This window comes from Quercus lobata, chromosome 12, assembly GCF_001633185.2.
Source record: "Quercus lobata isolate SW786 chromosome 12, ValleyOak3.0 Primary Assembly, whole genome shotgun sequence".
NCBI classification, from domain to species: domain Eukaryota; kingdom Viridiplantae; phylum Streptophyta; class Magnoliopsida; order Fagales; family Fagaceae; genus Quercus; species Quercus lobata.
The window spans coordinates 3,727,687-3,739,708 of record NC_044915.1 but is presented as its reverse complement, the minus strand read 5'-3'; the positions used below and the strand labels follow the sequence as shown (position 1 = coordinate 3,739,708).

Sequence of the window (12,022 nt, the reverse complement as noted above, 5' to 3'; positions counted from 1 at the left end):
CACCTCCTTGATAGCCCTAGCCTACTTAAGCTTCACCACCTCATCTCTTACAGTATCAGAGTGGTCCTTAGATAAACGCCGAGGCGGTTGCTTTTTGGGGATGACAGAGGGGTTGACATTCAAGTGGTGACATATGAAGCTCGGATCCACCCTAGGAGCTTCGTAAGCACTCCATGCAAACACGTCTATGTTCCCCCTAAGAAACACTAACAACTCTGCCTTCTCCTAAGGAGGCAACTGGGCCCCAATCTGAAAAAACTTATTAGGATCATCCCCTACAACAATCTTTTCTAAATCTTCACATTTCGCTTCCTCGGTTAGCCCATCAATAGACAGGATCGAGGTCTTTGATTACTATGAGCCCCCCTCAGCAGAGGCTGAGGACTCGGCCCCAAGTTGATGCAAAATGGCGACCACTAGGCATTGCCTAGCCATGAATTGATTCCCAACGAGCTCTCCGATCTGGTACCCAGACAAGTATTTCACCTTCTGATGCAGAGTGGAGGAAACAGCCCCCAAGGCGAGAAGCCAAGGTTTTCCCACGATGGCCATGTAGGGGGAATAGGCATTCATCACAATAAAAATTCACCTCCACCACTTTTGACCCTGCCTGCATGGGTAGTCTAATTTGACCCTTTGGAATGATAACCTTTCTATCAAAGCTTACCAAGGGCGAATCATAGGCTGCTAAATCCTCGGACCTTAGGTTCAGCCTTTTGTACAAGTCAGGGTACATGATCTCTGCCCCACTGACTTGGTCCACCATCACTTTCTTCACATCGTACCCTCCTATCCTGAGGGTGATCACTAGAGCATCATTGTGTGGCTGTATGGTTCTCACCTTGTCCTCATTCGAAAATCTTATCGATGGTCGGGCCTCCATTCTTGCCCTCTTCGGTATTTTGTTAGATTCCTCGACAGGTAGCTAAGTTACAGACATCACCCTAGAGAGCTATGACCCAGTTCTCCCGGGAGCAGTGAAGATGACGTTGATTGTGCCTAACGAGGGCCTTAAAGAAGTGTTCACTTAAGCCCCTGACCTTGATTGGTCCCCCTGCCCATTGGGCCGGTACAGAAACTGTTGTAATCTTCATTCTTTGACAAGCTACTCCAGATGATTCCACAGAGTTCTGCAGTTCTCGGTGGTATGTCCCCGCTCCTGGTGATATTGGCAGTGGAGGCTCTGGTTGCACCTCGAGAGGTCTCCTCCCATTTTGTTCGGCCATTTGAAGTATGGCTAGTTCTTGACCTTCTCCAAGATTTTATGCACTAGTTCTCGAAACACCATGTTAACCACCTGGGAGCCGTGGACCCAGACTGCCTAGCAAAATCCTTCTGGGGTCTGTTATGGTTGTATCGGTCCCACCTGAAATCCCCCCCTCTCTTAAGGGATAACCTTACCTTTCCCCTTACCTTACTGTTGGTCCTCCTCGACCCTCTTATACTTATCAATCTGCTCCATAAGCTTGCGTACATTGGTGGTAGGCTTCTCAATCAAGGACTTCCTCAACCCATGCTCTGTAGGCAGGCCGACCTTGAAGGTTTTGATGGCCACATCATCAAAGTCACCGTCTATCTTATTGAACATTTCCTAGTATCTGTCTGAGTACACTTTCAGGGTCTCCCCTTCTTGCATGGACATGGACAATAGGGAATCTAGAGGCTGAAGGAACCTACTGCAGGTGATGAAATAAGACCCAAATGCTTGGGTGAGCTCTCTAAAGGAATTAACGGAACCTACAGCTAGGCCATTGAACCACCTCATCGCCACAGACCTCAGACTGAAAAGGAACATCTTACACATTAAGGCCTCATTTTTGGAGTACACAGCCATCCTCTGATTGAAGTGGCTCACATTTTCCACAGGGTCAGTTTGACCATTGTACATGGTGAATGTGGGCTGGGTGAACCGCCGAAGAAGCACCCCTTCCTTTATTTTGTGTGTGAAGGGTGACCTAGAGATCTGGTTGAGCGCCTTACTCATCGCATCATTCCCCATGTTTTTAGAGAATGAACTCCTGTTTCTGTGCTTAGGGTGGTGATCTTCGACGTATGAGAAAGACTCACTGGGAGGGGTTCTCGATCTGCGCCTATAGCTACCATCCCTCTCATTGTCAGAAGAAGAGTTAAAACTGGAAGGAGTTCGCTTTTGTCGTTTGTGGCGCAGCTTTCTCTTTAGATGGTTAATCTCTAGTTGCAAGGCTCTGGTATCTTCCTCATAAGAGAGATGGCTCTTCCCCCGAGACTGGCTCCTATTGGTTTATGTAGTATGCACACTCCCTTTCCAGTCCCTTCTTCACTCAAGATTGACAAAATGGTTTACACGTTGAGACCCCATAGATTCTGTCTGGTGTAGACCTAAACCTACCATATCTAAACATTAAACTCACTATAACACTAGAAATTCCCATAGACGGCGCCAATTATAAGGACCAGATTTAAGTCTCGAGCCCAAACAATGGATGGACCAAAGTCCAAAAAGTCCAAAACAATGAATTTGTAGAGAGTGGGTTGAAAAACTGGGTTAAAATGAGTTGGATCACGAATAAAGTGAGCTCAGTAGACAAAAACAAAGACACAGATTGAATTAAATTAGAGAAAATCGTCCTCGGCACAGTTCGAGGAGATCAGTTCTTATAAATTCCTTATAAGTTTGGTTACAGAGTTGGTTCTTAATTACTATAGTGTTTCTCTTGTTATTTTTGGATCCCCTATCCATGGAGTATCTCTTACATTATATAGTTCCCTTTCGACGATCTTGATTCTACACTTGTTGATCATTTGAGCCACTACTTGAGTGCTTGTCCCATCAGACACCCTTTTTGGCATTCTATGAGTTGTGGTAACTAAGGCAGCACTATTCAGGAGTCTTCTTCACATAAATGCGGCCAAAAAGTTAGCTGCAAGGCATTCAACGCGGTGGCAGCAACTTTTCCTTAGATATTTCCTAGCTCCCCTTCTTCTAATATGTTCATAACGCACGTCATTCTCAGTGAAATCTCCTGGAAGGTCACTCTAAGTGGTAGAATATACGTTTGATCTGTGCATCGTTTATCCGATGAGATAATCCTTCTCGGACCACCTTCCCCAACCTTTTCACTTGCATGTTACTTATGGGACTCTGAACTTAACAGCCTTACTATTATTTATTTGTCCTCGGACTAATCAACACCCTCGGCCAAAGCCCAAAACCCAATATACAATTTTGGGCCCTTATCCCTACAAAACCAATCATACAGACAAATAAATAGATCTTCAAGTTCCACTACCAAAATAATATATATCAAATCAATCCCCTCTCGTTTGGTTTTGCGAGGAAAGAAAAAAAAAAAAGCAAAAGAACCATCTAGAACCTAAGAATTTTTTAGTACCTAAGTTAACACTCTTACAACTATTTTTCATCCTAAACCAATTTCTTCGCTAAGCTAAACAGTGGAACTTCAGAAAACTCAAAAATTGTGACCTGACAAAATTAAAATTCAATTTTCCTGGGTTTCTAATAACTGTTTTTCATCCTAAACTAACTTCTTCACTAAACTAAACAGTGGAACTTTAGAAAACTCAAAAATTTTGACCTGACAAAATTAAAATTCAATTTTCTATTCTTTTCCTGGGTTTTTCTCTGCAACCACAAAATTCAAATAAACTAAAAAACCTAAGTAGCAATCCACATACAATCTAATCATCCAAATTAACATTTACATACCTTTTTTCTTAATTCTCTCAGTAACCATAGCATACAATATACAAACCAATCATACAAACAAATAAATAGATCTTCAAATTCCACTACCAAAATAATATATTTCAAATCAATCCCCTCTTGTTTGGTCTGCTAGAAAAAAGAAGAAAAGCAAAAGAACCATCTAGAACCTAAGAATTTTTGAGTACCTATGTTAACACTCTAACAACTGTTTTTCATCCTAAACCAACTTCTCCACTAAGCTAAACAATGGAACTTCAGAAAACTCAAAAATCATGACCTGACAAAATTAAAATTTAATTTTCTATTCTTTTCCTGGGTTTCTAACAACTGTTTTTCATCCTAAACCAACTTCTTCACGAAGCTAAACAATGGAACTGTAGAAAACTCAAAAATCGTGATCTGACAAAATAAAAATTCAATTTTCTATTATTTTCTTGGGTTTTCTCTGCAACCACAAAATTCAAATAAACTAAAAAACCTAAGCAGCAATCCACATACAATCTAATCATCCAAATTACCATTTACATACATTTTTTCTTAATTCTCTCAGTAACCATAGCAAACAATATACAAACCAATCATACAAACAAATAAATAGATCTTCAAATTCCACTACCAAAATAATATATATCAAATCAATCTCCTCTCGTTTGGTTTGTGAGAAAAAAGAAGAAGAAAAGCAAAAGAACCATCTAGAACCTAAGAATTATTGAGTACCTAAGTTAACACTCTAACAACTGTTTTTCATCCTAAACCGACTTCTTCATTAAGCTAAACAGTAGAACTTTAGAAAACTCAAAAATCGTGACCTGACAAAATTAAAATTCAATTTTCTATTCTTTTCCTGGGTTTTTAACAACTGTTTTTCATCCTAAACCAACTTCTTCATTAAGCTAAACATTGGAACTATAGAAAACTTAAAAATCGTGACCTGACAAAATTAAAATTCAATTTCTATTCTTTTCTTGGGTTTTTCTCTGCAACTACAAAATTCATATAAACTAAAAAACCTAAGCAGCAATCCACATACAATCTAATCATCCAAATTACCATTCACATACCTTTTTTCTTAATTCTCTCAGCAACCATAGCAAACAATATACAAACCAATCATACAAACAAATAAATAGATCTTCAATTCCACTACCAAAATAATATATATCAAATCAATCCCCTCTCGTTTGGTTTGCGAGAAAAAAGAAGAAGAAAAGCAAAAGAACCATCTAGAACCTAAGAATTATTGAGAACCTAAGGTTACGTTTGGATTGGGTGTTTACTGTGAGCGTTTCACGTTTGCGTTTTTGATAGGCGTGGGACCCAGCTATAGTGGTAGCAAGTAACGCGCAAAACCTCCATGCTGAAACGCAAAATGAAACTCCAATACGCACCATTTCATTAAAACGTTTGTGCGTGTAGGTACTCCACTTTTTTGGTGAGCATAAACACAAAACGCGTTGAATCTAATCTGTACTGTTCACAACACTCTCTGACCCACGAAGCAAAAGGACAAAACGTTGCATTCTCTCCAACAGCTAAATTTTTGCATTCCCTTTCTTCCTCTCAACTACCGTGCAGAGATGTCTTCAATTTTCCTTAATGCCTTGTCCTCTTCTTCTTCAATGAAATGCACCTACCCACCATCCTGCAATAAACCATCAAAACAAGAGCTGAAATACTGTAATTGCAATCCCACACGGAACAAACGAACCCATCCCTTCGTGCTTCACTCGAGCTCACCTTCTCTTCGCTTGGGATGTCATTGCCACCACTGTGGGTCTCTGCATTCACGGGTACTGTTCTGTCTAACTTTTCATACTCTCTGATCTATTGCTGTCTAGTTATATTGTTTTCCATGAACACACTTCAATCTGTGGTTTTGTGTTAAACGTTTGTGTGTGGTTTTTGTGTTTTCCATGACATTAGTATATAGATTTCTCTCTCCTTCATGTAATTTTGGGTGTTTCTCTTCCTACCTATGTTGTATTTGGACTATATATGTGAGTTTACTTTGCATTTTTCATGTGGGCATGCGTAACTAATTATGATATGCATATAAATTGTTCGTTGAAATGCCTCAATGAGTATAGAAGGAAGTTGTAGCAAAAATGGGTAAGGGGAAATCGAAGGCCGATGGTAATGAAGTGAGAACTGGGTGGAAAGATCCTTAGGAACTAAAAACTTATTGTGATTTGTCTGCTGCTCAAGTCCTAGACGGCAAGAAGCTTCAAGGATTTTTGAGAAAGGAAGGGGTTGATGCAGTGATTAAGCAATTTGGTAAAATGGGAAAAGTGGTGACTCACACACAGTTTAAAAACAAATGAGATCATCTGAGAAAATAGTGGAAGGCTTGGAAGGAGTGTTTTGGTGAGACTGGGTTAGGTTATGATCCTGTAACTGGGGTTATTCAAGCCACTGATAAGTGGTGGACCCGAAAGATTCAGGTTAGTTCACTTTACATAATTGTGAAAAACTCAGCTATCTACAACTAATATTGTGTTCTAACTACTGGTTGTCCACATGTAGGCATGTCCCAAGGCGTTAACCTTTAAAAACAAACCTTTGCCAAATGTTAAGTCCATGGAAATCATGTTTGAAGGCACGGTTGCAATGGGAAAAAATGCATTCTGCACAAGTGGTGAAATACCAAATGACTGCATCAAAGGGTCTGGGGACTCCACTGATAGCAAGGAATTTGTTGACCCCCAATGTGAACCCTCTGCGAACTCAGTTGACCCAATGGAGGTTGAAGGCCCAGCATCGTCCAGAGCAAGACCGGCAGTGAATAAGGGGAAAGGCTTGGCAAGTAGTGTCCAGCTTTTCAGGAGAATTTGCAAGAAACCAAGAAAGAAGCGTTCAACCATTCAAGAGATGTCTGACTCTTTGAAGAGCATGTCAGATGTTATTGTTGAAAGTAGAAGTGTAAGTACTCATAATACACCATTTCGCACCACAGCAGCTAATGAGATGCAAGCAATTATGGACATGGTGTTGAGTCTTCCTGGGGTGCAAGTGAGTGATCGCCTTCATATGTTTAGCATCTTCTTCTTTGTGAATAACGTAGACTGTAGGAACATGTTTGCAGCTAATGTTCAGAGGAAGGAGGTCCAGCTAAGGTGGCTAGAGAAGCAGTACGAAATGAACCCTTAGTTTCATGTTCTCTGAAGGAAAGGGGCTTGTCTATAGCTCGGGTTGTTTATCTTTATGTACCTCTTAGTGTTGTAGTGATCGGATTATTTTTATGTACCTCTAGCACTCCTTTTTTTTTTTTTTTTTTTTTTTTTTTTTTTGTATTGGCACAAACTATATGCTTGCCATGGGTGTGTATGTAAAACAATGGTTACTAATTGTCATCTTCTGTATGCATACTTGTTCCTTTTTCTTATGCTAGTGTTTATAATTGTCATATGTAAGTAAGAGATTTGTCACTAATTAAACCATAGTTCTAATTGCATCAATTTCTACTCCATAGTTTGAATATAAAACTGCCTAACATTATTTTTTGAAATATTTACTGTTTACGTTAACAGGATTATTTTTATTTTTTGGTGAGAATTCATTTCTGGTGAGCACTTTCCAATCTCACGTCAAAGCTAGACTTGGTGGTGAGAATTCATTTATTTTTTCAATTGTTTTTGATTTCAATTGTTTAATGATGGAAATCATTTCAAATTTATTTACTTTTCAAAGTGTCTTTCTGGTGCTGTGTGTTTCTTGGAAGGGGTATCAGAAAATTGTTAGTTCTTGCTCTAATATCAAGATCGGTTGATGCTATCAGGTTTCATTAGAAAATTTGTGATTCAATTATGTAATCCTAAAAAGGTGGATTTGAAGAACCACATAGATTTATTGTGAGCTGCTTGATTGTTTGAATATCTGAACAAAAGTATGAAATTCTTTGTTTAGAAAATATTGTGTTAAGAATTATCCAGACTTTGCTACTGGCTTTGTGTGATATTTGTGTTTTTAAAATATATTTTTGGAAGGGTTTATAGAGAGGGGAAATTGGGGTAGTAAACAGGTGCAAGTGTTGCTGTGCTGCCATAAACAAATAGCCAAAAAAACAATATCCTAACTACTAGACTGAGAGAAACCCAAGCCAAAGATGTGATGTCTGGGTAAAAATGAAGGACTTCTAATTGGTCATATCATAATAAATTAATTATATATCATACTTAATTTTACCTCTACCTATTAGATGATTAACTCAAATACATAGTGATGCCTGCGGATTGTTAGTCCTGTGTGTGTGTGTGTGTGTTTATAATTATATATCAAGCTTTCCCTCTTTGCTGAAAACTGCTTTCTATTGCCTGAGGATTGTTAGTCCTCTGTGTGTGTGTGTGTGTGTGTGTGTGTGTTTGTGTTTTGTTAACTATCGAGGTATGTGTAGCAGTTTTGATGGAGTTTTATTCATGAAAAATGTGAACAAACTGCTAATGAGCTCTAGCTCAAATAGGATTTCCTCCCACAATATTGCATGGAGGGTGAGGTCATGAATGTAAAACCCATTAAGTGTGTGGTAACTTACTAATAAGAATGACAAGTTTCAAACTAAAACCACAAACAAACTAGATTGTTTTAAAGGCATCCCTTTTCTCATAAATTGAGCATGTGCAGGAGAAATGGGGTAATAATTCCTTCTCATTGCTGACAGGTTCACAATTTTTTTCTTTTAGAAGTGCTGTTCTTGGAAAAGGAATGCATAGTCTGTTGGCCATCATAACAATGGGTACAAAGAAACTAATTTAATTCCAACAACTACATGACAACTTTAGCAATGGGTACAAAAAAAATTTAATGTATACTTTTCCTCTTTTTTTTTTCTTTTTTTTTTTCCTTTTCTTTTTGGGTACAAAAGCACCCTAGATCTTCTTTGGTATTGTTCACACAGCCTATGAACAGTACCAGATGCCACTAGATGATGGGTTTCATTTTCATGCCTTTCTTTTAATTGTTTTCGTCATTTTTTTTTTTTAAGGAATTGCATGTAGATCTTTTATAGTAGTAGTTTTAAATGTTGTGAAGGTGAACAAGGGTTGTCATTAGTTGCTTTTTTTTATTTTTTTTTTTATTTTTAATTTTTTATGGTATACAATGGTACGTGTGTTTTAAGATCACATGTAGCCATTGATTAATGATAACGAGTCTTACAGTTGATTAATTATAGGGGTATGCTGATAATTAATTAGGATCACGTGTAGCTATTGATTTATTCTATTGCTAATATTTTCTTCTTTTATTTGTTACCAAAATGAAGTAGCTGTACCTGTGTAGTGTCAGTGTCTATATGAAATCATGTCAACTTAGTGCTTCTTTCTTCTAAACATGTGTAGAAAAGGATCAGCCAACCTAATTTTCTATTGATATATGTATAACACTTATAATCCCACTTTGTCATTTGACATGTAGCATGGAAGACTTAAATTGGGGCTCTTTAGAATTTAGACTAGAAACAAAAAATAACAATAGGCATTATGAAAGTAGAAGAGAATAAGTACTCACAGCAATTATATTCATTTGTGTGTTTGTCAACTCAGAAGTAGGATATGATAACCAGCTTTGAGGCAGGAGAGGAAATAGACATAATTTTTGGGTACTGTTGTGCACATTGCCTTCTCGAGTATTGTTCATAGGTACTGTTCACACAACCCGTGAACAGTGAATGTTGCCACTAGATGATGAATGTTGGCCCAACAAAGTTTGTCTAGTGGTTTTATGTAGTATTTAGTTCCTTCAGTGTTTTATGTGTACTAACATTTCATGAAGAAATTGCATGGTTTTGAGGTTTCTTTGAGATTATGATAGCACTAGAGATCAATATCATTACTATGATCATTGTAGAAGTTTTGGATAGGTTATTAGATATTGCTGTGGTATGGACTATATTCTCTAGGTGACTGCTGAATATGTGTGTATTGGCTTTCCACAGACATAAAAAGAAAGAAGTCTCAAGGTATTCAAAAGGATGGATTTGCTAAACGACTCATCTGATTCCCAGCACCAGTAAGTTTCTATACTAATAACTTGCTTTTAGCCTACATATTATAGTATCACTCCAGATTTTGTACATGCAATTAAAGTTGGTAACATATGCAGGGATGCAGACTTTGAGGTTAGCGAGGACATTGTACTTGCAGCATATATAGCTAGGTGTGCAAGTGTCATAGCTTACATAGAGACCTATATGACCAAAGTACCAATGCATACAAATATACAAACAGGGTATGAATGGGTACAATATACATTAAATGGAAATGAGAACAAATGTCACAATGTGTTTAGAATGTCAAGTCATGTGTTTCGACAATTGTGTAATACATTGCGCACTCGGTATAAATATGACGATACCAAAAGAGTTTGCTTGGAGGAGTTAGTGGCAATGGCATTGGTGGTACTTGGTAATGCCATGGGTAACCGAATGATGCAGGATAGATTTCAACATTCCAATGAGATAGTGCATTGACATGTGGCCACGGTAATTACCTTGTTAGCCACGGTTATGGCACCAGACATTATTAGGCCTGTTGATCCTACATTTCGTACCGTGCCATCACATATTCAGGGGTTAGATCAATATTGGCCACATTTCAAGGTACTTTATGAATTTGGTATCTTGACTTAATTGTATTCTTGTTATCTTTATGGTCATACCACGTATTTCATTTTCACATGGTATTTTTGTGGCAATTATTAGGGTTGTATTAGTGCGATTGATGGGGTTCACGTTCCCATGGTCTTACCAGAAGAGGAGCAACACCCATATAGAGGAAGGAAAGGGGTCACAATAGTAAACTGCATGTGCGCATGTGATTTTGACATGAAATTCATATTCGCATGTGTGGAATGGGAAGGGTCAGCACACGACACCAGGATCTTTTTAAATTGCCTCAATAATGAGAGTGATAACTTCCCAAAACCTCCACCTGATTTGTAAATATGTAGTTTAATTACAGTATTAAAGTATATATTACGTAGTGAAAATGCTAATATAATAAACATGTTCGTTTGTAGGAAAATATTATCTTGTTGATTCAGGGTACCCGATGAAGACAGGGTTCCTTACACCATATAAGAGGGAGCGGTGCCACATCCCCAATTTTCAAAGAAGTTCACAATTGCATCGTCCAGAGGAGAGATTTAATTATCTCCATTCCTCACTTCGTTCGGTCATAGAACGAACTTTTGGAGTTTAGAAGAATAGATGGAAAATTTTGAGATGTATGCTAGGATTCCATATACGCACTCAAAATTACATCATTGTTGCTACAATGGTTTTTCACAACTTTATTAGAGCACATGACCACAATGACGTTCCACATTCGCGTTCTGCACGGGGCACATATGGAGGTAGTGAGGGAGGTCATTATGATGGAGTGACAAATGTTGTCTCTTACTTGGATTCAGATGAGATGAAAGAGATTCGGAACTATATCATAGCATCGATATGTATGGACCATAATTGATGGTTCACAAACTTCAATGTAATACTATTTTGTATTATGATTCTTTTTTTGTTGTCAAGTAGAACTAATAGCTCACAAAACTTGATTGTAAAGCCTTCGATTTATGAAGTTGTATATATCGTTACATGTGAAACTCATCAGTATTGCAACAGTAGATTTCTTGGTTACAAGGGACTTCTGAATAGAGTCCAATCTAATCTGAATATTACAGTAAACTCAATGGATTTTAAGATTGCAACAGTAAACTACGAGGAATTTATACAAAAAAAAAAACACAAAATCTACTCTCAATTTTTTTTAAGACACCAAGAACCCAATCTATCAATGGCTGGCAAATTGTGTATATATTTATATATATATATATATTGATGATGCCGGAAATAGTACCACCAATGATTCACACGTTCCTCGTACGATCAAATGGCACCTGCACAACGAAAAGGAATAACCTAGCAGAGAGTACCGGTGTGGTATCGGCCAAACACCCTCCGAAGGTCAAGTTAAAACTATTCTCACTGCTCTAGAGTGCTAGAGAGGGTAAATTATGCGTACCTTGGTTTGTGAGGGCGCTTGGGTTTTTATAGTAGTAGATGGTTGACCTCTTTTCCTTGGAGTAGAAGTCTTTTCTTATAGGAGTCTTCTTGGGCGTATTTTACGGGATTCTTTCCATATAGGGGTCCGTAGATTCCTTGAAGCGCGGGGAGCAAGTTATTTTATATACGTAAATATGCAGATTAATCAATACATAGAACGACGCCGTCAGCTTAAGTGTATTCCGTCAGCTTCAAGATGTCGAGTTTCAAGTGGGGTTCTCTTCCATAGAAACCCCGTCAGCCTTGAGGGGATGCCGACG

At 38.2% G+C, this 12,022-nt stretch overlaps 1 protein-coding gene across 1 annotated transcript; it reads right to left on the bottom strand.

Moving 5' to 3' along the window:
* Positions 1 to 1,414: 1,414 nt before the first annotated feature.
* Positions 1,415 to 1,999, bottom strand: LOC115971712. Its single transcript, XM_031091728.1, has 2 exons — positions 1,678 to 1,999; positions 1,415 to 1,572 (listed from the first exon to the last, which is right to left on the bottom strand). Exons 1-2 carry the CDS (start codon positions 1,997 to 1,999, stop codon positions 1,415 to 1,417), a joined length of 480 nt encoding a protein of 159 aa, XP_030947588.1.
* Between the last annotated feature and the right edge of the window lie 10,023 nt (positions 2,000 to 12,022).